Source organism: Myxocyprinus asiaticus, chromosome 9 (genome assembly GCF_019703515.2).
Source record: "Myxocyprinus asiaticus isolate MX2 ecotype Aquarium Trade chromosome 9, UBuf_Myxa_2, whole genome shotgun sequence".
NCBI classification, from domain to species: domain Eukaryota; kingdom Metazoa; phylum Chordata; class Actinopteri; order Cypriniformes; family Catostomidae; genus Myxocyprinus; species Myxocyprinus asiaticus.
Window position 1 is genome coordinate 45,132,447 of NC_059352.1, and position 25,973 is coordinate 45,158,419.

The 25,973-nt window shown below is 37.5% G+C and overlaps 1 protein-coding gene across 2 annotated transcripts in view; it reads left to right on the forward strand.

Moving 5' to 3' along the window:
- The window catches only part of LOC127446689 (myc box-dependent-interacting protein 1-like), a 45,699-nt gene that overhangs the window by 12,111 nt on the left and 7,615 nt on the right, over window positions 1-25,973 (forward strand). Inside the window, exons 2-15 of one of the 2 annotated variants that reach the window (XM_051707829.1) lie at window positions 10,235-10,315; window positions 10,478-10,532; window positions 12,619-12,713; window positions 13,804-13,839; window positions 14,097-14,192; window positions 16,951-17,058; window positions 17,404-17,496; window positions 19,125-19,210; window positions 20,170-20,245; window positions 20,362-20,417; window positions 21,081-21,116; window positions 21,497-21,560; window positions 23,606-23,734; window positions 24,819-24,842. In XM_051707829.1, coding sequence (XP_051563789.1) covers window positions 10,235-10,315; window positions 10,478-10,532; window positions 12,619-12,713; window positions 13,804-13,839; window positions 14,097-14,192; window positions 16,951-17,058; window positions 17,404-17,496; window positions 19,125-19,210; window positions 20,170-20,245; window positions 20,362-20,417; window positions 21,081-21,116; window positions 21,497-21,560; window positions 23,606-23,734; window positions 24,819-24,842 — 1,035 coding nt within the window. The remainder of the gene's footprint in view (window positions 1-10,234; window positions 10,316-10,477; window positions 10,533-12,618; window positions 12,714-13,803; window positions 13,840-14,096; window positions 14,193-16,950; window positions 17,059-17,403; window positions 17,497-19,124; window positions 19,211-20,169; window positions 20,246-20,361; window positions 20,418-21,080; window positions 21,117-21,496; window positions 21,561-23,605; window positions 23,735-24,818; window positions 24,843-25,973) is intronic. The other variant, XM_051707828.1, reaches the window with a different exon arrangement.

A 25,973-nucleotide genomic window follows, 5' to 3' on the forward strand; every position in this document is an offset into this window, starting at 1 on the left:
ATTTAACTTATACATCAACATATACTTCAACATATACATTTGGAGACTGCAGTCAGACACTCTCTCTCTCACACACACATAAAACAGATAGTAAGCCTGTGTGTGTATGGTAAATCTTCCTTATCTTAAACTCCTTTAACCTGTTAGTTAAAGCTCCACAGGCAGATTAATTGAGCCTTTCTGCTTGCCTCTCCAAAGAGACAGCAGTTGCGTGTGTGTGTTGCAGCTGCGGGCCGTGCATTTTAAGTCTAGGCCTTCAGTGCGATTCATGCCATTAAGAAAACACAGTTTCACAATGAATAAGATGCTATGCCTATCATACATTACATGGCAGTCAACTAATAATACCAACTGACATTTTAAAAACACGTCCACGCACGAAAGTCAGAACTTGAAACTACACTTAATGCTCAAGCAAGCCTAATTTTAACTGCAGCATGTCTGTTTTGTAGAATCAATGTCAAAAATCATAATTTTTCATATTAATCTAACAAGGAGGTCTATAATACCTGGAAAAATCTATCTAATAATATTCGCGATTTACACTTAGAAAACTCCTGATGTTGCTACAACAATGCAAAAAGTACATACCAATTTACTTAAAGTGAAAATCAGTCCTGCTTTCCTGTTTAATAAATTAAGCAATCACACGGTCACGCAGAACATCTCGTGTTTTTAAATCCATAAGGATCTCTTTCTCAATGGTGATAGCGGCAGTGATGACGATCTCGTGCTCTTCGCTTTCAAATTATGTACACTTAAAGCGTGATTGTGTCACTCAAGGCCAGCTAGAAGACATCGACCGGGACATATCCTAAAGATCACACACACCAAGAACAAATAAATCAATCTGATTGGCTGATGAATCTGACAATCTGGCTTTAGTTGCTCATTTATTTGCACTGTTTAGGGATTCTGTGGAAATTCTGAAGGCCTGACGGGGTGGTGCTCAAACTTATGCACTGCTTCTGCTAACGAGCTCAGCTTCAGGCATGTGATTTGTGAAACAGCTGTCACACTTCGCTTGTAAGCATCAAGGAATAAATTCTGACTGGATAAACTTTTCGTTTTTCTCTATTTGTTTGTAGATTAAGAGTGGAAAGTGATTAAAAATACATAGGCAAAAAGGTGATTGGGAATGAAAGGATGAAAAATACTTATTTATTTGGCATGCTAGGCCAGCAGAGAAGGCTTTGCTGGCCCTGAGAATTCGCCACTGGTGTGTCGTTTTACTTAGCTATACTTCGGGGACATCAGGGGACATTCTCAATTGGAAAAACGCTTAATACATTTTTATTTTGTATGTATGTATGTATGTATGTATGTATGTATGTATATATATATATATATATATATATATATATATTATTTAAAAAAAAAAAAATTTTTATGGTTAGAGTGAGGGTGTGGGTTAGGGTAGGGTTAGTAATTATAATTAGCTCGATGTAAAAGCAATTGAAATCTATGGTATGTCCCCATTTAGATAGCTAAGGAAACGTGCATGCACACATGTGGATCAGGTTCTGCCTACAATGCTCACACACACTCACACTGAAGAATCTTTCAACTGCTGAACAAATGGTTAGCGCCGGTCTGATCAGAGCAGGCTAAATTAAACATAGCTGACTCAGGAAGTTGTTCATCCCGAGCTCACTACTATTACTTTAAACCGCACAGCCGCTCTCAGAGGAAGCGTACACAGCCTTAAATTTCAGTTTTATGAACTATATTCAGACTAAAGGTGTATGAATCAGTTCTATTTGTGGATAATATCATCACTCATCATCACTGTACCCATGGAAGACTGCCCCTCAATGCCCATGGTGGTTACAGCCCCTAGACCTATTAAACACAATTAGGGGCAGAGAGGACATGTGACACAGTCCTGTTAAATGAGAGAGATATGCAGACTGCCCAAGCTAATTAATCAGTCAATATTGTTGTTTTTATTATTAAATTAAGTTATTTCCTTTTTGACCCATTTTTCAGTAAAAATAGCTAAATATCCATGAAACAAGATACATTTAATTAAGAAAGCAAAATGACATAAAATTTTAAGTGATGTATTCAGAGAAATCTAACTAATTAATGTGGTTTATGCTTAAAACGAGAAAACTATTTGCCAATGGAGTAGGACAAATAAGCATGTAATTATGCTTCTTAAGTAGGAATGCACATTTTAAGAAATGTTCTAAATACACAATCATTAACGTTAATAAATGAAAATCGATTTATCATTAACAGTAACAAGAAACTGTAAGTAGTGAACAGCTTGAAACTCAAAAAATACAAGATGCATATTTTTCATCAGTCAAAGCTTTATTTATTCATAATTTGATTTTTGACTTACCAACCGTTCTAATGAAAACCTAAAATCAGAGAAAAATGCCTTGAAAAAGCATGAAAAAGCCACCGAAGTATAATGTGCTTGTAGCCTATTGTTTAAATATCATTTAACTAAGTACACTTAAGAAATGTGAGGATTGGAATTTTTCTCTTAATATATTTTCAGTTCAGTGTATTTTTTAATTCATGTAGGCAGTGTTTAGTATGAATTTGTGAATTGTTTAATTTACTGTTAATGTGCTACTGTTGGGCGGCACGTGGCTCAGTGGTTAGTACTGTCACCTCACAGCAAGAAGGCCCCAGATTCAAGTCCCAGCTCAACTGGGCCCCTCTGTGTGGAGTTTGCATGTGTTCCCTGTTTTTGCTGGGTTTCTTCCAGGTGCTCCAGTTTCCCCCACAAGTCCAAAAACATGCAGGTTAAGTGAATTGGAGACTCTAAATTGCCCCATAGGTATGAGTGATAGTTCCCCAGCCATTGGGGGTTGCATCAGGAAGGGCATCTGGTGTAAAACCTGTGCCAAGTCAAATATGTGGATCATGGATGTGGTGACCCGCAACAGCAGAAAGAAGACTGTAAATATGTTACTGTTAATAATAACTTGTATAGAAGATACAGATTTGAGTTAATTAAAATTTCACATTGTAGAAATTGTGGGATATTTCAGACCTTACTCTTATATTTGAAATAAAGACAAATAATAACATGCTGTGTGAACACAGTTAATAACATACAGTACCTCTACACTGGTAACAGTGAGATTTCAGGTGAATGTGCCTCTGTCTGTGATGTGACTGATGTGATTGTCTGTGTGAATGATACAGGGAGATCGGTGGATCAGCACTGCTTGTTGTCATGTTGTACTTTAACACACCATCACGTTGTACACAGTAAACATAATGAAATTCTCAATGATAAATAATAATTCATAATTCATTAATTAACATACCTATTGTCATGTAAATATGTGATTGTACGATTTTAATAATCAATTTGTACGAATTTAAGAAAAACTATGTTAGTTCTATATGTTTTTTTTCCCTTTTGTGTATTCCAATAATTTGTTGTCAGCTTAGTCAATAAATAACACACTGATTGTAAAGCAACCTCGAGCTTTTGGAAAGGCGCTGTATAAATAAAACTTATTACATTAAAATATTTAAGTATTTTAATGGAATTGTGAAAATTTTCAAATTTGAGTAATTTTTATGTTTTTTATATTATATCCTATAATTAGTGGTGTTTGCTATGCATCACTATTGCAGGGGTGGGGGGGACTGGTCAGGGTTGAAGCAAAGCTGAATGCAGCAAAATACAGAGATACCCTTAGAGATATCCTTATTGAAAACTTTTTCCACAGCACTCAGGACCTCAGACTGGGCTGAAGGTTCACCATCCAACAGGACAATGACCATAAGCACACTGCAATTTTTTTTTTTTACTTTCAGGGTTTAACAAAAAACTAAAGTTGGGTAGTCTTGGTTTTTCTGCGTACCGTTCCGTCTTGTGCACTGTTGAGCACCCAGCCTTTCAAATTGTACTCTTTTGACTGCAAGCCCATACGGACACGTTAGATGCGCATTACACTGAAAAAATAAAAGATTAAGTGCTTTCTACATTTAATAATTTAGAGTAACCACCCAGAGCACTCTAGCAATGTCCTAGCGACCACATAGCAAAGTGCTAAAAAACATTTAGAACACTTTGGCAACTGCATAGCAATGCCCTGGTAACCACTCAAAATACTCTAGCAATATTTTGGCAAGTTTTGCATGGACGAGCACCACTCACATTTTCTTCCGAAAGTGTAAAATTCTTTTATTGATAACAGTTATTGATATAATAGTTTATATATCTATTATCGGCAGTGTCTACCCTGCTTTCTCAATATCGACATGGGCCATTGAAATTTCGGCCATTGTCGGTCCACCATTAGATCAGTCCATGGCAGTCTAGGTGTACAATCATAGCCAGTTCCTGGAAGACCTCTGAGTCAGAGAAATTGCTCTTACCCCTTACCCCCTACCCCAGATCTCGCCCTACTGCACAGGGAGCACAGGTCATCATGACACAGATCCATACCACTGTATTTTAAGATGTTGGGGCACTGGAGGGCTACAATTCAATCGGGATCAGCTTTCAGACACTCCCAGTAACACACATTCATACATTCCTCAAGAAGAGCACAGCTGACATGGCCCTTATTAATATAGTCCAAGAGAAAATCAGTGTGGGATTATACTGGGATGATCTCTCTAGCTTACTTTGCTCTTTTCGAACAGGATTTTTCTAGAAGTTAATGTATTTTGCTATTTAGTTGTATGTGAAACATTTATTACAGAAACATACAGAATACACTTAACAGAAATCTTCCTGTTATGAAAAGCCATATTTTATGTTGAAACCCTTGTCTTGTAAATGTAGATGATTTTAAATATATATATTAGCCAAAAAAGATTTGTCACAAACATTTCATTATTTTCTCACCCCCATGCTGTTTCAAGCTTGTGTGATTGCTTATTTCAGTGTAATAAAAAAATAATAATAAGAATAATAATAATAATTTGTAAAAATGTACACAGATCTATTCCATACAATGACAGTTCATTGTGACCACAGATGTCAAGTTCTAAAAAAAGACAAAAGTCACCTTTAAAAATCATAAAAATACTCTTAATGACTTGTGTCCTGTATTCCAAGTCTTCTTTGAAGTTGAAATTATTATTCACTGAAAATCTTCCTCTCCGCTGTAACTCTCAAACGCCATTCCAAATGTCTTGAATGCATGGAGCATTCAGATATGACACCTGCATGAACCAGTGGCTTTTGGCATCATTGATGTTAAACCTGGTGTGTCATTTTGAAAAAGCACCATATTTGAATTTGAACATGAGCAGGGAAGATTTTCAAAGAATACATTTATTTTAAGTCTGTTCCTCACACAAAACTATAACTCATATCGTGAATATCAAACTATCGTATGACTATAGTAGACTTGGAATATAGCGTACTAGTCATATTGACTACTTTTAGATTTTCTTTTTGGAGCATGACTGACATTTTATGAAAAACATAAGTCTTTAATCTTTTTCTGAAAATAACGAATAGTGAATAGGTTTGGAATAACATGAATGTGTTTTCATTTTGGGCCTTTAATGTAAGACCGTTCAGGGACACACCATCCTGTAAACTTCTTTCATCTTGAATCCTTTTGTATGACATCATGAAATGATCACAGGATATGCTGTTCTGTTCTGTTGCTGATGTCCGGCTGGTGGAGACCAATACTCTGTGGGTCACGAATGGCATGACATGTTTAATATGCCACTAGGAGTTGATATGGGGGAGCAGCAGGAAAAGGAAATTACCTCAGAGTAAACAGAACCGGATACAAGCACTACCTCATACACACTGAACAGGATGTAGACAATATTCTGCACTAAAGGAAATGTGCATAATTAAAACTGTCTGGAAAGAGTTCTGTCTTTAAGAGAGGATGTCTTAAGAATGTGACAATGAGAAATAAAGTCTGGGATTGCTGGCCACCACAGTGGTTGCTTTCAGTATCAGTTCCATGTTTCTCTTCCTATGAACCATGAAATAACTGTTCATAGCAAATGAAACTTAATGGAGGTGGTTGACGGGGGGCCTGGGAAGGCTCAGCGAGTATTGACACTGACTACCACCGCTGGAGTCGTGAGCTCGAATCCAGGACGTGCTGAGTGACTCCAGCCAGGTCTCCTAAGCAACCAAATTGGCCCGGTTGCTAGGGAGGGTAGAGTCACATGGGGTAACATCCTCGTGGTCGCAATTAGTGGTTCTCACGCTCAATGAGGCGCGTGGTAAGTTGTGCGTGGATCGCGGAGAGTAGCAAGTGCCTGAGGCATGATTGTTGAGTGTTGTGTCATTTACACTTAAATTTTTTTCACCAAATACAAATACTCACAAATTAAACGCTCAAAGCCATTCTGAAAAATAAGAGAATACTTGGCTTTGAGTGTTTAATTTGCGAGTGTTTGTATTTGGTGAAAAAAATTTAAGTGTAAATGACACAACACTCAACAATCATGCCTCAGATACTGTCCCTTATTTTCTTGTCAACCACCTCCATTAAGTTTCATTTGCTATGAACAGTTATATCAGGGTTCATGGGAAGAGAAACATGGAACTGATACTGAAAGCACCCACTGTGGTGGCCAGCAATCCCAGACTTTTTTTTCTCATTGCCACATTCTTAAGACATACACGCATTAACACATACATACTGAAATAAAAGAATATTCCGGGTCCAATACAAGTTAAGCTCAAATGAAAGCATTTGTGTCATAATGCTGATTACCACAAAAATTAATGACGACTCGTCCCTCCTTTAAAAAAAGCAAAAATGGAGGTTACTGTGAGGCACTTGCAATAGAAGTGAATGGGGACAATAAAAGTGAATGGGGCTGATTTTTGGAGGGTTTAAAGGAAGAAATGTGAAGCTTATAATTTTATAAAGCAATTGCATTAATTATTCTATTAAATTTGTGTATTATTTCAGCTAAGTTGTTTAAATTGTCATTTCTACAGTTGTCATGGCAACGAAGTTGTAAAATTGGCTAGAACTTTAAACGGAAAAGGTTAGTAAGCGATTTTATCACACTAAAATCAAGTTAACATACATATTGTTTACGTCTTGTGTCTATACTTTTGAAACAGTGAGTATTTTAACGTTTACTGATTGCCCCATTGTAAGTGCCTCACTCGACCCAGATTTTTGTTTTTTTTAAAGAAAAGGAGGGACAAGTCAAAATGATTTTTTGTGGTATTCAATATTATGCCAGAAATGCTGTCAATAGAGCTTAAACCGTATTGAACCTGGAATATTCCTTTAATAAAACATCTATGCAACATGTTTCTACCTAATGAACAGTTGTTCAATAAGTGGTGATTAAGGAATAGTTCACTTTAAAATGGTCATAATTTCTCCTTTCTCCCTTCTGTGGAACACAAAAAGAGAAGTTAGGTATTCAGATACAGTGCATTCAGAAAGTGTTCAGACCCCTTCATTTTTTTCAAATTTTGTTATGTTGCAGCCTTATGCTAAAATGCTTTATATTATTATTCTTTTTTCACATCAATCTACACTCCATACCCCATAATGACATAGCAAAACCAGATTTTTTATAACTTTGCAAATTTATTAAAAAGAATAAACTGAAAAATCACATTGACCTAAGTATTGAGACCCTTAACTCAGTACGTAGTTGAAGCACCTTTGGCAGTGATTACAGCCTCAAGTCTTTTTGGGTATGATGCGACAAGCTTTGCACACCTGGATTTGGGGATTTTCTGCCATTCTTATCTGCAGATCCTCACAAGCTCTGTCAGGTTGGAAGGGGACTGTCGGTAGACAGCCATTTTCAGGTCTCTCCAGAGATGTTCGATTGGGTTCAAGTCCATGCTCTGGCTGAGCCACTTAAGGACATTCACAGAGTTGTCCATAAGCCACTATTGCGATGTCTTTGCAGTGTGCTTATGGTCATTGTCCTGTTGGAAAGTGAACCTTCGGCCCAGTCTGAGGTCCTGAGTGCTGTGGACCAGGTTTTCAATAAGGATATCTCTAAGGGTATCTCTGTAATTTGCTGCATTCGGCTTTCCTTCAACCCTGACCAGTCCCCCCCCACACCCTGCAGCTGAAAAACACCCCCACAGAATGATGCTACCACCACCATGCTTCCCCGTTGGGATGGTATTGCACAGGTGATGAGCGGTGCCTGGTTTCCTCCAGACATGATGCTTGGAATTTAGGCCAGACAGTTCAATTTTTGTTCCATCAGACCAGAGAATCTTGTTTCTCACAGTCTGAGAGTCCTTTAGGTGCTTTTTTATGTGTCTTACACTGAGGAGAGGCTTCCGTCTGGCAACTCTGCCATAAAGCCCAGTTCGGTGGAGTGTTGCAGTGATGGTTGTCCTTCTGCAAGTTTCTCCCATCTCCACACATGATCTTTGGATCTCAGTCAGAGTGACCATCTGGTTCTTGGTCACCTCACTTACCAAGTCCCTTCTCCCCCGATTGCTCAGTTTGGCCAGGCAGCCAGCTCTAGGAAGAGTCCTTGTTGTTCCAAACTTCTTCCATTTAAGAATTATGGAGGCCACTGTGCTCTCGGGAACCTTCAATGCAGCCAATTTTTTTATTATTATTATTTTTTTTTATTGTAGCCTTCCCCAGATCTGTGCCTCAACACAATCCTGTTTCTGAGTTCTGCAGACATTTCCTTTGACCTCATGGCTTGGTTTTTGCTCTGATATGCATTTTCAGCTATGAGACCTAATATAGACAGGTGTGTGCCTTTCCATGTCCAATCAATTGAATTTGCCACTGGTGGACTCCAATCAATGTGTAGAAACATCTCAAAGATGATCCAGAGAAATGGGATGCACCCGAGCTAAATTTCAAGTGGCATAATAATGGGGCTGAATACTTATGTCAATGTGATATTTCAGTTTTTTCTTTTTTATAAATTTGTAAAGTTATCAAAAATCTGGTTTTTGCTTTGCCATTATAGGGTATGGAGTGTAGATTGATGTGATTTTTTTTTTTTAGCATTTTAGCATAAGAATGCAACATAACAAAATGTGAAAAAATGAAGGGGTCTGAATACTATCTGAATGCACTGTATATGCAGATTTTCAACATTTGGGACTATTGAACCTTTTAAAGCAATAAAGGCTTGTAATAATTGTGTTGTTTTTTTTTTTTTTTACCGTAGTTACAGGATGTTGTTAAACCTGAATACAGTTTTCAGTAAATATGCGTTAGTCATAATAATTCCAAAAATGATTCTTTCCCCATATAATATACTTCATTAGCAGAACTGTTGGCTGTTTTTGGTTGTCAAGCAATGTAACGATCAAAGATTATTCTATAAACACTGTTATTTCTATTAACTTGGTACATTAATATCAACTGATTTGCATTTATAGATGTATGTATATTGACTGTATTATAACAACTTCATACATGGCTCATCCAATCAAATTTTAGAGCTGGAACTATCCATTTTATGATATGACAAAGCCAAAATACAAACTCTACAAACTTGTTTTTTTCAAAATCCCTATACCAATACTGAAATTTCAAGCTACATCCATCACTTTCAGACTCTTCTGCAATAGTGTTTGTGGCAGACTCTGCCTTCCCTACCAAGGAGGAAGTGGGAACAGGAGTGAACAAACAACAGAACTTTAATTTCAAACTCAAATTTAGACATTACTTTGAAACATAGATGCACACACACAGACATGTGCGTGTCTCTCTCTCCTCATCTGGCGTCCCCGGCTCGTCCTTATCCCCCTCCTGGCTGATTAGGATGATACAGCGCCATGCATCCTCACGGCCCAGCCACACCCTCCTCCTCGTCACAGTGTGCTATGTCTTTTTTAACTAATCAGTATTACGTTTTTTGCATAGCGGAAATCTGAAAAATTCCGTAGATTTATATTGACGGCATGTTCAAACGGGCCAATGGAATGCTCGTTAACTCCAACTGTCAACAAATTCTATGGCAGGTGGACTGCTTTAAATTGTTTCTCTCTCTGTCTAAAGTATATCTATCCATCTATCTATCCAGTTACATGCTGTAGCCCCGTTCTGTGCACGTCAGTGTATCTATCTGACTATCTATGTGACAGTCTGTCTATCTTGCTAGCTGGCTTTTTGTCTTACTGTAATGTCTGTATAGTATAACCATCAAACTTCAAACTTTTAAAACTAGTTTAAACTTTCAGACAAAGTTTTTTCAAGCCAACATCAAAAACTTTACAGTTCTGCATTGATCTCACACTGGTAATTTACTGCAAAGCGGTATGGAAGTATGATGTTGAGTGTTTTGTGTTACTCTCTGGTAGGTGATGCAGAAGTTGGGTAAAGCTGATGAAACGAAGGACACCGCCTTTGAGGAGGGAGTTGCAAACTTTAACAAGCAGCTGGTAAGGCCCTCAAACCTTAACCCTCGGCCATCTCTGTCTTCAACTCTGACCTCCCTCCTTAATATACTGCTTGCCTTGACATTTGATCTTTGACCCTTATCCAGCTATGTCTCAAATATCTGGTGATGTTTTCTTCAGTATCTCTCTGGTCTCTGTCCACAGGCTGAGGGAACCAAACTGCAGAAAGACTTAAAGGCATATTTTGCAGCAGCCAAATGTAAGAAAGACTGTCTGCTCGACATTATCTCTGAGAAAGACTGAGCTCTACCTGTGTGTACTCTGTGTGTGCATGTATTATAACAAGAGAGAAAAAGAGATTTTAAGGCCTTTGTAGTGGCTGATCATAATCAGACATAGAGCTTATTGGTGTCTTGATTGCATTAATAAAAGATTTGACTTGGGTCATGTTTAACCCTTTAAGCTCAGATGGGCCCCGGGCCGAGAAAGAATAATTATTAAAATATTAATAACTACAACACAAATGATTCATTATGACCAAAACTGAACAAGTACTTTGAAATTTGGAGACAAATCAGAAGTGTTCCGTTTTGATAATTTATTAATAAATTTGCACTGCATATTTTATTGTAATCAGTAAAAACATCAAACTGATAGCCATGTTTCATATGTTGTTGGAAAGCTCTCGAAGAGTAGAATATTTACACAGACAAAAATATAATGAGTAATAGCTAAGTGTATGTCTTTTACATGCATGTTACATGTAAACAGGCGTTGCTTATATGCCGCATTTTTGCTTATAACTTCGGAACATAAAATATCACATACAGTTACTGAGAAGAGAGTATTATCTTTAAAACAAGCCCACACACAATGTAATCAGATGCATAGATCATTAGATAATCCACACGAAGCACAATGTGCACACAGCACATAATGTGTTATCTGGCTAAAAACACGTTAACTTTTCTGGATCAGATGACTTCATTGGAAATTATGTAGTACGTTGTCCAGCGTCATGGAAAGCTAAAGCAATCATATTAGGATTCAGATTGCTGCAACCAGAGGTGGAAGTCATCCAAATAGGGGCAGACAGGATCGTTCACGCTAATTATATATGGTCACCTATATGACTACTTAGTAGGTGTTCGTGGTGGCACGGTTACTCACCTCAATCCGTATGGTGGAGGACAAGTCTCAGTTGCCTCCGCTTCTGAGACCATCAGTCCGCGCATCTTATCACGTGGCTCGTTGTGCATAACACCGCGGAGACTGCGCATGTGGAGGCTCATGCTACACTCCACGATCCATGCACAACTTACCACAACCCATTGAGAGCGAGAACCCCTAATCGTGACCACAAGGATGTTACCCCATGTGACTCTACCCTCTCTAGCAACCGGGCCAATTTGGTTGCTGAGGAGACCTGGCTGGAGTCACTCAGCACGCTCTGGATTCAAACTTGTGACTCCAGGGGTGGTAGTCAGCATCAATACTCACTGAGCTACCCAGGCCCCAATTTTCAGCAGTTTTAAGCAAATTCTGAGAGTGTTAGAATTTATAATAATCTATATCTTTGAAATTTGAAAAGATTTCTTTAAAATGATACCAAACACTTTTTATTTTGTCAAGTTATTTAATTTAAAATATGCCACTGTAACAAGAAAACTTTAAAAACACCCTCAAAGCTTAAAGGGTTAAAAAGGCAGAATTTAGACCAGCTATCACATCACTTACAGGAAGCAAACACAAATGTAGTTAATTTTATAGAAAATACTAAACAAACACAACCAACCCCAAAAATAACGTTAAACGAAAGTTCCTTGTCTCTTAGTTTTTAAGAACAAACAAAAATGTCATTTACAACAGTGCTTTTGCAATGCAAGTCTATGGGGCGAGGCACTGCACTGAAATAAATGTTAGAATACACACTTAATCAAAAGTATAGCTGTAAAACATGATATATCACTAGTGTTGTAAAATTACCTACTAACCATATCTGTGTAAAGTTATATAAAGTCTTTCCTGTCATGACCATGTAAAGCCGGTAAAGCCAGTAACATTGGCATGGTAAATGGTCTTCATAAATAAACAATCAACCCACTGAAATTATGTCAGAAACACATAATCTGACATAGCGCATAACTCTCCTGAATACTTTGATTTCTTAATTACAATGCCTTGAATCCAAACCTTCCCTCAACTTCCTGCCATGAGCCCACTGGAGATCTCACTTCTCTGAAAGATGGTAATATAGAGAATGTATGTTTGTTTGAGTGTTTGCCATCATCTGTGTGAACGCGTCAATGTATCTCTCTTAGCTGACCCGCTGTCTGTTTCTGCAGCCATGCACGAGTGTACAAAGCGTCTGCACGACTGTCTGGCAGAAATGTACGACCCCGAGTGGTTTGGCAAAGAGGAGGTGGACTCCATCGCAGAGGTGTGTAAGCTTGTCACGTACAGGCTTTGCGAGTGAGGTGAAGATACTGTCTGGATTGTGTGAGATTGGAGCTTTCAATGTGAAAAGACCAACAGAAAAGACAAATCACAATTTAAAAACCCCATGAAATGGCCTTATGAGCACAGTTTTCTGTCCTGTGTTGATGCATTTCCTATTGAAACAGTAAGGCTTTAGTTTACATCACAGATGTCACACCATTATTTGCTATTTTCTATATATACTATATACCCCACACTTGGAGTAAAAGGCCCCCAGTGGGGTTATAGTGATATCGTGTAAATATAGAGATAATAGTTATAGTGTAAAATTTGTCAACTTGGTCAAATACTTTTGAGAGAGCAAGATGCTTTTTTTGAGTAACAAATTAAGATAATACTTATTTTAGAATAAACACTTCAGAAAAGGGTTAATCATTTCCTGTTATTTACAATCACATTTGGCATTTCATGACCTCTTAAGTATTCTATAAACAAATTAATCTCCAATCTGTGATTGGGCATTTTTCATAACAAATCTATTCGTGTGTTTTATGGGGGCCTTTAGCCCCTGCAACAGAGGGGCTTTGTACCCCAAATACTATCCTTTTACTAAATGGACAGTTATTAAAACATTTTGACTTCACCTTGAACAAAACTGAAAATGATAAATACTGTAAGTATTTTGTCTAAAAATAAACATGATAATTTCCACTAGCTTTATAATTTCCATTAGCTATATATATTGGCATAAACTTTGCATGAAATTGCATAAATTACCTCAAAATCAAACTTTAGATATTGTATGCCATGTTCTCATAGATCAGGAATATTTTGCAGTGTATAGCGACAAACAGGTGTTAAGGAAAGCACTGTGGTAGTTTCCGTTTAGTGTTTTGTGAGAAAATCAAATCAAAAGTACCTAATCTTTTAGCAAAAAAAAAAAACAAAAAACATCCTCTGGGGTGGTTCAATCTTCATTTTGGACCCAAATCTTAAAATTGTGTGAAACTGAAGATTTGATGATGTATGTCAAGTTTTGAATCTCTTTTTTGGTTCCTTCCTTCTGCTACTCCATCTCTCCTCGAGTAAAGGAGATGATAGAAAGAGAAATGGATAATAATCTGGAGGTAAACATGACAGTCGCCTCCTCCAGCCAGTCCCTGGGAGGGAAGAGTACATAGTCTAGTCACAGTGGTAGATGTGCTAAATAGAGTTATGTAACTGATCCTTTTGCAGTAGAACTCTTTTTAAAAAGTTCTTCATATACATATTTAGATTTATTTGTCATCTGTGGTTTGAAAGTATGTGGGTTTGTGCGTGTGAGAGCATTATTTGCATATGTCTCAGTTTCAATATATGTCTTATCACATTTATTTTTTTACAGGACACTAACCTTCTGTGGCAAGATTTTCACGAGAAGCTCATGGACAGTACTCTAATTTCCATTGATACATACTTGACTCAGTTTCCAGACATAAAGGTTTGTTTTAGCTTACAGTTTTTGTTGATCGCTTTGGTACTATTATCGCAAGTATGTGGTAAAACCTCACAACTCTTAGTACATAACTCCAAACTCATCACAGTCAGTCTTTCATTCAGAACTTGCCATTGTGCATTCATTTAGATTGTAGACATCTCTCACCACACAACCATTGATTCAAAATATAAGTGTCTCGTGAAATGTCATGAGAACATATGATTTAATCACCAAAACCCAACATAATGATATCTTTTCAGTTTAGTCATTTTAACTACCATTGAATCCAATGACAAACAATGCAAGATACATGTTTCAAATCGCCCTTAGAAATGCTGAAAGTAATATGCTACAGTACTGTAAAAGACAGATTACACAGTTGTCACATTAGGCAATATACTTACATTACCCAACATTTACAGAATCTTATCATTTCCATAATATCTATCCTATGTGTAATCAAGTTGTGATCAATGAAGACATCCTCTACAATCATTTGAGCAAATTGTGTTTTTCAGATATAATTGTAACATAGGTATACTCTCTTTAATCAAATGTACACAGTTAAATAAAACAAATTAAGTCAATGAATCATCACATGTCATCCATGGCCTGAAGGAGGGTGGCGTGCTCAAGGGGTTGGCCTTCCACCTCCATGCTGAAAAATATTCCTCAACAGGGTTGAGGAAAGCAGAGTATGGGGGCTGGTAGAGGGTCATGAATCGGGGATGGGCCTGAAACCATGCTTGAACCACCTCTGCATGGTGGAACCTGACAATGTTCTACACAATTACATACAGTAGGTGACCCATTCACCTTGACAGGCCGGCTCAAAGAAACTCAATGAGATGTACAGCGTTGTAGGAGCCAAGTAATGGCCTACGTCCTACCACACCATCCTCAGAGATAGCTGTGCGCATGGAGATATTTCCTCCACGTTGTCCAGGCTCTTGGACAGTGGCCCGTTGGCCGATGAGTTTCCGTCCACGGCGACAAGTTGTGGCCAGGTTAAAGCCCACTTCATCAACAAAAATGTACTTGTGATGGTTCACATCAGCATCAAGTACCATCACCCTCTAAAAATATATTTCAGTTAGTTCTGTTTACAGTGTAGTTCCAATATACATATGAAGTTGGCGATGCATCAAATAGTAACAGTAATACAGTATATAGTGCTGTACCTGAATATACTCAGCCTTCAGTTGTTTCACCCGGTCATTGTTTCTCTCAAAATGCACTAGGTAAATGTGTTTAATTGATACCTGTTGTCTTTTCAAAAGGCGGGCTACTGTATAGGCTGATGGATGCCACATTGGCAAAGGTGTCTTTGTTCTCCTCAATTGCCTGCTTTATTGACAGCTGTATATCATTCCTGGCCCATACCATTTCCACCACTGCCCACTCCTGCTGGTCGGTCAGCACACGGCGACGGCCACCACTATGGGGTTTTCTGTCAATTCTAAGCATAGAACAGAGTATACTGTCAATAGATCATACTGTAAGAATACTGTAACATGTTTTATGAATTTACATGCATTACAATTTACTGTAAATGTAATGGTAAAGCATAGTATATATCCTCCAGACTTACCGGTTTTCTTGGTGAAAAGTTCGGATGATAGAATTGACAGTTGATCTTTTTAGATTTGGATCAGCTAATCTGGCAGCCTCTGCCATAGTAAGGCCTCGGTTCACCACATGATCAATGATGATGGCCTGGACTTCATTAGAGACAACAGTTCTGCCTCCCTCCCTCTGCCTCCCTCTCTCTCCCCATGCCCACCTCTCTGACCTCTCTGTTGGTGCCCATGCCTCACCCCTCTTTACAGTATATGGTGACCAATTGTGGTTACCACTATGTGAAATCAATTAGCAATAACGAGAATTCATTATGTGTGGTTACATGTAATTTAGATGTTCATACAAACACACATTTTATTTGTGTAGTTCTCGAAATCCATATACTGTATATAGCTGACAAACCAATTTAAAATCTATAGGTTTACCAAACGGTTCAGTGATTAACCAAGAGCAGTTGGATTAAGTGTTGGTCAGATGTATTTACGCAAATCAGAAGAGAAGCATATCAAAAGTATTGTGAGCATTGCATTGTGAAAGACAATTACTTCATATGAAAGGTATTTCTTTGATGACACACTGATTAGGTGTGGTGAAAAAGTTACTGTGTAATTTTGTGTGTTGTACTTAGTCAACTGAACGTGATTACATGTTTGAAAAAACAGCCTTTTCGATGCTCTGCTTTGAGTTTTGTACTAACAGTTGTGAGGTTTTACCACATACTTGCGATAATAGTACCAAAGCGATCAACAAAAACTGTAAATTAGTAGTGTTAACCCAGGTTAATAATTTGAACAAACCCCTAACCCTAAATACTGAACAGCTTTAAACATTGCTGTTATTTTTCTAAGCAGTTAGACTTTTCGTCTTGCAGATGATAAAACAGACAAAACAATCACATAGACTTTCACTGAAGAAGGGACCTGAATGAATTCTTGGGACAAGAATATCAAAGATACTTGTCACTTTTGACTTGAGCTTGTAAACAACCACCTAGCAACTACCGTAACTCCTTAAAAACCACCTAGCAATGCCCTAGCAACCACTTATCAGGTCCCTGGCAACCAATCATAGTACCCAAGCATAGAGGAAGCGAGTTTTGCAGAGGCAAAACAAATGTAAAAATGTAGTCTGTAGTTACTGCTGTCTTCGTTTTGTCCTGACTCTCTGGCTCCCTCTGCAGGCTCGCATCGCTAAACGCGACAGGAAGCTGGTAGACTTCGACAGTGCCAGACATCACTTTGCCTCTATACAGAAAGGCAAGAAAAAGGATGAGGCCAAAATTGCCAAGGTACCAGCATTCTAGCCTGCTGTTACTTATGTTTTCCTTAATACTGCTGTAATACTATACTATCTGCCTTTTTGTCTGCATATCATGTAAACTAACCAACTTAATGCTATAACAAGAATGTAAGTTATGCATTGCAGTCTTTTTTACATGCTTGAGGATGTACGTGTTTTTTTGTTGTTTTTTTTGCTCTTTAAACACTTTTTAAATGCTCTCCTTTTTTAATTATCTTGCTTGATAAAATTTCTGCAAGCTAACTAAAACACTTGAGTACGTTCGTCTATGTTTTTTGTTTTTGTCTTTGCCTGTTTCGCTGGATCGCTCTCCTTTTTTCCCCTGCATGTCTAGCCATTGGCTCTGGTGGAGAAGGCTGCTCCCGGTTGGGCTCAGGGAATAATCTCAGCCCATCAAATTGCTCAAACTAACCTCTCAAGAAACCAGGTGACTCACCTGTCAATCAGCTGTGAACCTTCCCTTAACCTGCCTAACTCCGCCCACCTACTCACGCACCATTCCCACTCACAGCAGTGTGATGTCTATTGGCTTCTTTATGTAGCATCATTGTTCCTGAGGTGTCTTTACTATGTGTTTTTAGGTATTAAAATTATATGTGGACATAATATAAAAGGATCAAATCGGAAAATTATGACATAATTTAACCACCCCCATGTTGTTTTTGAACTCGTAGGACTTTCTTTCTTCCATTTTGCAAAATGTCCAAGCTACTCTTTTCCATACAGTGAAGCGAGGTGCGTGAGAACCAATGTTTGGAGACATTGACTTTGAATGTAATAGTCAAAATCGCGAATGCAATTTGAACAGCGAAAATTTTTTTTTGCAAATAATGACTTACATGTCTGTTTTTTCTCTGTTCAAAGCTATCATATGGCTTCAGAAGACTTTAAAAAAAGTTGCACGCAAGTAATATGGAGTACTTTTTTTATATTTTTATTGTTTGTTTTTTTTCCTTGGTGGAGCTTGGCAGTTTAAATAATGCTTTTAATGTATGAAAAAGAGCAGCTTGGACATTCTACAAAATGTCTTCTTCTGTGCTTCAAAACAGAAAGTCATTGGTTTGGAAGTTAATGATGACAAGATTTTCATTTGTGATAAAGTTTTCCTTTAGTTGCATAATTTAAATGATTCTATTACTTTTTATTAAAGGAATAGTTCACCCAAAAATGAAAATTCTCTCATTATTCACTTACCCTGATGCCATCCCAGATGTGTATGACTGTCTTTCTTCAGCAGAACACAATTGAAGGTTTTTAGAAGAAAATAGAGCTCTGTTGAGGAAAGCGACTCCAGTCGATCAATGAATGTCTTATGAAGTGAATCGATAGGTTTATGTAAGAAACAAGTCGATAATTAAAACGTTTTTAACTTTAAATCGGCACTTCCATCCAGGGCTCTGATGCTGTTTGAAATGGCCAAACTCTCGTGCGATGTTCATTCTTCTGTTGTAAATAAGCGCCGCTGCCGAATTCTCGCGTGAACTCGCCGATGCGCGTACGTCACGTGAGAGCTACGTAATGTGTCGGCTGCTGGCAGGCTTTTTAAAAGTTAATAATTTTAATTATCGATTTATTTTTTACACAAACATATCACTTCAGAAGACATTCATTGATCGACTGGAGTCGCATGGATTACTTTTATGCTTCCTAAAAGTGACTTTTGGACCGTCAAAGTGCTGGCACCCGTGTATTCCATTATTAGGACCTGACAGAGCTCTATCTTCTAAAAATCTTGATTTGTGTTCTGCTGAAGAAAGACAGTCATACACATCTGGGTAAGTGCATAATGAGAGAATTTTCATTTTTGGGTGAACTTTTTCTTTAATGTTTTTGCATGTTTTTTTTATACACCAAACTTTAAATGAACTGCTATGTGTTTTACTGCAGATTTTAGTAAAGAGTCCACTTGGTACAAAGTTGGCTGTATAGCTCTTTGTATATATATTTTCATAAATTACAGTGTCTTTACCTTAATGACTGTGTGTGTGTGTGTGTGTGTGTGTGTGTGTGTGTGTGTGTGTGTGTGTGTGTGTGTTGGCGTGTTTGTGTGTTTAGGCTGAGGAAGAGTTGGGAAAAGCTCAAAAGGTATTTGAGGAGATTAATTACGATCTCCAGGAGGAACTTCCAACTCTGTGGAACAGGTAACAACCACCTCTTCATCTCACCATCTCTCGGTTTCTCTCTTATATTCCATCCCTAAGGAATAGTTCACCCCAAAATTTAAAAGTTTGGTCAATATTGACCCTCATGTGATTACAAACCTTATGGTGTTTTATTCTGTGGACAATAAAAGGAGAATTTAGAAGAATCTTTACAAATCTCTTTAACAAACAACCACAGTTCATAGTGACCACGTCAATCATGCTCCAAAAAGGACAAAAAATAAAAGCACAAAAAAGCATCATAAAAGAAGTTCATATAGCTCAAATGCTATATTCCAAGACTTCTGAAGCCAAATGATAGCCTTGTGTGATGAATAGATTGAAATGTAAGTTGTTATGCACTGAAAATCTTCCCTTCCACTCAGCTCTCAAATCAAATATGCCGCCTTAACCTCCTGAGACCCCCACGTGACTGCTGTGTGCATTTTGCGTTTCCCTGTTTGATTTGTAATTAGTAGCACTTAATAAACAAGCAAAAAAATAAAATACAAATAATAAATAAAAATAATAACAATAAATCACTGTTTTTTTCTAGAGCAAATAGTTTTCCTAAAAATGTACTTGGATCATAAGCATCATATTTGATTTGAGATGCTATGGCGGAGGGGAAAATCAGTGAATAATTACTTAAATTTTGGTCTGTTTAGCTTTAGAAGACTTAGAACATAGTGCAAAAGTTACATGGACTACTGTACTGGTGCTTTGCTGGTGTTTTTTGCACTTTTTGGAGCTTGATACCCGTGGTTACTATAATAATAATAATAATAATAACATGTTTTGGAATGACGTGATTGAGTAAATGATGACAGAATTTTCATTTTTGGTTGAACTATCCCTTTAAGGTTCTCTGCAACCTTTTACATTTTCTTTTAAATGATTTGATTAGTAATTTTGAGTTTTCTCTCTCTCTCTCTCTCTCTCTCTCTCTCTCTCCTCAGTCGTGTTGGCTTCTATGTTAACACATTCCAGAGCGTCGCTGGCCTGGAGGAAAAATTTCACAGGGAGATGGGCAAGGTGAGTCAATATTAAGACTCATTAACAAGAAACTAATAAGATTAATGTTGTTAGTCACTACAGTATGTCCCACTTTAAATAAAAAAATAAAATACAAATCCCACTCTCATTCACAGCTGAATCAGCACCTGTGTGATATAATGACCAAACTGGATGAGCAGCGTCTAGCCAAGTGAGTGCATTTATTTGGTGGATCTGATTTTCCTTAACTTTTTAGAACTTCTGGTTTCCTGTTGTTTAGCACAGTGGTTTTGCTTCAGGACCCAGATTTTACATTGGACTTGAAATAAGGGCCTATATAATATGGTTTACTGCAGAAAAGTAAACAAATATGTCCTTACAATCAAACACTGAAATGTATTAGTATTACTTATCATGATATAATGTTAAATTACTAAGCATTTAAAATAAGATTAATCTCAGCAGCAAATAATTCACACACAAAGCATATTTTATATGGATGTTTTTTAATGTATTTTACGTAGCATAGTTGCATAGTTTTTCAAAGATGTCACGCAACCTGCCCATGTTGGCATATGCCTAAATATTTCAAACAAGTGTCAGCGAATTTGATGAATTTGCACCAAGATACTGTAGAGTTTGATTAGACGCACAGCCTTAATGTCAAACAACAGAAAGTTGTAGAATTGTTTCCTCCCTTATATTTTTTCCTATCATAAATATGCATGGTTATATACAGTTGCATTTTATTATATGCATTTAGCATTGTTTTGTCTCTGATCTCTGCGACCAGCAACCACTAGACTAGCACACAGCTTTTTTGAGTTGCTGTTTTCCCTGTAAATTAAACCAACCCTCCCCCAAAAACCCACAGAAAAGACTATGTCAAGACAGCCAGCACTGAGAAGAGGTAACAACATAAAAGTTTTGTGTGTGTGTGTGTGTGTGTGTGTGTGTGTGTTTATTTGTTTTCTTCAACCTTTGTTGCATTCATTTTTCACAAGATATGCTAACACTTAGATTCTCGGGAAACTTACCACAAACTTGTTTGAGCATACATGAAACCATGTGCACATGCTGATACGAAAAATAACTACATGATTGGAATGTCTTTGAAATGCAGTACATATGTGCTGTTGCATGGGAGTAATTTAAATTTAAACACTGTCTGGCTTCAGTATTAATGTTGATCTGTGCTGCCACCTAGAGGTAAATTGTGGACAGTACACTCTTGATAGTGTATGTGCAGTGTGGTGTTCTGTGTCTTTACCTATGTGTGTTTCTATGCAGTGAAGATGCAGCCAACCACAATCTCTCAGAGTCTGGGTCCGACATCCCTAAATCACCATCAAAGGTACTGTGCCGTCATTCATCTGTATGTTTGCCACATTGTCCGTGCTTATGGAGTGTATCTTTGAATGTGTATGAAACTAAAGAAGCAGAGATCAAAACAGGCCCCTAAGTTTCGTTTGTTGATATGTCATTTTTAAATGAGTAATTGACCTCAATGGGGCATATCCTGATAATGTGAATATTATAAAAAATGGTGGTGGCCAGACTAACTCGTTATGCTTTACTCTCAATGAGGTCACTAACTTTAAGCAGACAATAGAGGTTTGATCTTGTCTGTGTTAAAGGGATAGTTCATCCAAGAATTAAAATTCTGTCATCATTTACTCAACCTCAATCAAAAGCCATATACTAATTTTTCCCCCGTGGAACACAAAAGGTGAAATCTTTTTTTTTTTTTTCAATTTGGAATGCCCAATTCCAAATGCATTCTAAGTCCTCGTGGTGGTGTAGTGACTCGCCTCAATCCGGGTGGCGGAGTACGAATCGCATTTGAGACCATCAATCCACGCATCTTATCACGTGGCTTGTTGAGCACCTTACCGTGGAGACATAGCGCGTGTGGAGGACCACGCTATTCTCTGCGGCATCCACGCACAACTCACCACGTGCCCCACTGAGAGCAAACCACATTAAAGTGACCACGAGGAGGTTACCCCATGTGACTCTAACCTCCCTAGCAACCGGTCAAATTTGGTTGCTTAGGAGACCTGGCTGGAGTCACTCACCACGCCCTGGATTCGAACTCACGACTCCAGGGGTGGTAGTCAGCATCTTTACTCACTGAGCTACCCAGGCCCCCAAAAGGTGAAATCTTAAAAAATCTTTACATAGCTCTTTTCCATACAAATACAGTTCATAGCAAGCTGCAAAAAAAGACAAAATAGTCACCATAAAAGTCCATACATCTGGTGCATTATATTCCAAGTCTTATGAAGCCATATGATAGTTTTTTTTTATTGTGAAAAACAAACCAGAATTTAAGTCAATAATTCTGATAATCTTCCCCTCCGACAAAGCTCTGAAATCTCATTCGTGCTCATATTCAAATATGGTGCATCATTGCATATTTTATGTCACTGATGGCAAAACGACATCGGGTCTTACGTGTATCGTAACAGAGCACGATGAACCAGTTTGAATATGCAAGATGGAGAATGAGATTTGAGAGCTGCAGCAGAAAGGAAAACACTGTATCTAATTACTTTAGAAGACTAGATATAGTGCACAAATCATGTGAACTGCTCGCTTTTATGGCCTTTTTGGAGCTTGTTTTGGAGAATTACAGATGTGATCACTAGGAATTCTTCTTGAATGGAAAAGAGCTGCAAAAATTCTACTTTTGTAGTATAACAGCAAGTAGGTTTAGAATGACACAAGAATGAGTAAATAATGATAACATTTTCATTTTTGGTTTCTTTTACTTCAAAACAAACGTAAAGCATGTTACACAGAAAATCTAAATTGTGAGCAATGCTGATTTGGTGTTTTAATCGGCAGTGTGCTGTGTGATGTTTTTATTTATTTATTTGTTTTGGGGCTTTAGTGTAGACAGGATCGGGACATGAGCCACCTTGAGCGAACAGCTCTTACACTGCAAAAAATCATTTTCTTAATCAGTATTTTTGTCTTGTTTTCTTGTAAAAATATCTAAACATTCTTAAAACAAGATCAATTTACTTGAAAAGCAAAATGGCATAGCTTGTATTGTTTTCAGAGAAATCTAACTAAATTTAGTGACTTATGCTTAAAAGAAGAAAAAACTATTTGCCAATGGGGTAAGAAAAATAAGCTTAATTCAAAGGGAAAACAAGTTTATTTTTCTTACCCCATTGGCAGATTTTATTTCTTGTTTTAAGCATAAAGTTTGCTAATTTTAGTCAGATTTCTCTGAAAGAATATTTAGATATTTTTACAGGAAAACAAGACAAAAATACTAATTAAGAAAAAGATTTTTTTTGCAGTGTATATGTCCTGAGAATCTGCACAGCCCATTGCTTCACAGCTCTGACATGCATGTGTGTGTTTATGTGTGTGTTTTTGTGGCAGTCCAGAGAAGAACCGCCGGTCACACGACCCCCCAGGCCGACCTCATCTCAAGAGGTGAAACAGGACAACATCATTAACCTGTTTGAGGATGCACTGGTGCCTGACATTAACCTTACAACCCCCTCACAGGTCAGAGGACGAAATACAGCCCTTTTTAATATAAGCTCTCAAATCTCTCCCTCCATGTACACAGCTTTCTTCTCCGCTCATTTTATTTAAACTTAAAGGGATAGTTCACCCAAAAATTTAAATTTATGTCAAAATGTTATGTTCAAGTCGTCCAAACCTGTATGACAAAAGGCTACATTTGAATGAATATCACAGTCCATCTCTTTTTAAAGCATAAAGAAGGAACCAATACTATCATAAAAATAGTTCATGTGGATTGTGCATCATATTCCAAGTCTTCTGAAGGCATACAATTATGCAAATATGAAGTGTAATAATTTTTCAGTGAAAATCTGTCCATTACATGTTCATAAGCTCTACGAGAGAAACTTTTTCATAGTGGCTTGCATGTTCATGTGAGACCTTCTCATTTGTCATTGTTAATGCTCCGACCCACCAAGTGGGTGTCAGAGGACAGGAGAGGTCAGGTCGGCAAAGGTCAGAGTTCAGGGTCAAGGAAATTCAAGATGGCACTTCAGATGCATGCAACAAGTTGGCATCTTGGGTATCGCTCTACAGACAAACCAGAGAAGACATTTCAGTGCATTTCCACAAATTTTAAAATATGAGTAATTCGTATTTGTATGTCTGTATGCATTTTCTTTTTTTAAAAGGAGTCATCCTTCCTATTTGCTAAGATTTGTTCAGTCAATCTAAGTTTTGGGGAACTGAAATGACTTCCTCTTGGTTCCGCCACTTTGTCTGTGCATGTATCCCATTTATGGCATGCATGTGATGCATATTAAAAGAATTGCTCATCCCAAAATGAAAATGAAAAGTCATCATTTACTCACCCTCATGTCATTCCGAACCAGGGGTTTTTCTAGGATTGGAAGAGATAAAGGGGTTATTCCCCAGAGAACAACCTCGTCATTTCCACTGAAACAGATGTTTCTCTCTCATGTTTATACAAGTGCTGAATACCGTTTGTACCAGAATGAATTGCTGTTTATGGGAGTACTCTTTGACATGGTGACAGATGTATCTACAGAATGTATCAGATGTATCACACTTAACTCTTTCATTCTGTGCTGCCTAATGGAAGGGGGCTTCATGGGATTCATGGGAGGTAAGAAGTTGTTGCTGTGTTGGCTCAATTTTGATGGATGATTAGATCACTCTTGGCATAAACTTTGTGATAAGCCATGAGGGTCTAATTAATCGTGGCAACGGGTTTGACACTTGTACATTTTAGGTCAACTAATTACAATCAAAGCAACAGTTTTAACATTCATTGAACAGTTGCCGGATGTTTTGCACCATTATTCACAGTTAATTTTTGAGGTGGAAACAACAGAAAACCAACATAATTCCCATAGTTCCATTTATGTTATTCCATAGTTTTGATGACTTTACTATTATTCTAAAATGTGAAGAAAAAAAAAAAATTATAATAAAGAATGAGTAAGTGTTTCAAAACTTTTGACCGGTAGTGTATGTACACAGATCAGCCACAACATTAAAACCACCTGCCTAATATTGTGTAGGTCCCCCTCGTGCCGCCAAACCAGTGCCAACCCGCATCTCAGAATAGCATTCTGTGGACAGAAATGCCTTGTTGATGAGAGAGGTCAACAGAGAATGGCCAGACTGGTTCGAAGTCTGCGGTAACTCAGATAATCACTCTGTACAATCGTGGTGAGAAGAAAATCATCTCTGTATGCTATTCTGAGATGCGGGTTGGTGCTGCTTTGACAGCACAAAAGGGACCTACACAATATTAGGCAGATGGTTTTAATGTTGTGGCTGATTTGTGTATATATACAGTATATACGTAGTATATATAGAGTAATAGTGACAAATAAGTAAACGGGATCATCTCAAATTAGTCTATTAGATTAAATTATTCAAAGTAATGATCAAATCTAGAAAGAAAGTCAGAAACAACAGTGAACACAACATCATAACCTTAATGGGCCTTATTCATGAAACGAGCAGACATAATTTTTGTAAATTGTTAATAAATATTGTATCGAGGGTCAAATTACTCAAAAGTAAATAATTAAATAAATATGTAAATAAATCATTGAATACATAATTAAATTTAAAAACCAAACTATAAAATAATTAATCATTAAAACAAATCAATAAATGCCCCTTTTATTTCATTTTAGCGTGACCTTTGTGTTGATTTTTAATTTAAGCGTGAATTCTGTGTCATTTTCAGGGTTATGGTAATCCGCACGTCACTAAGAGGAGT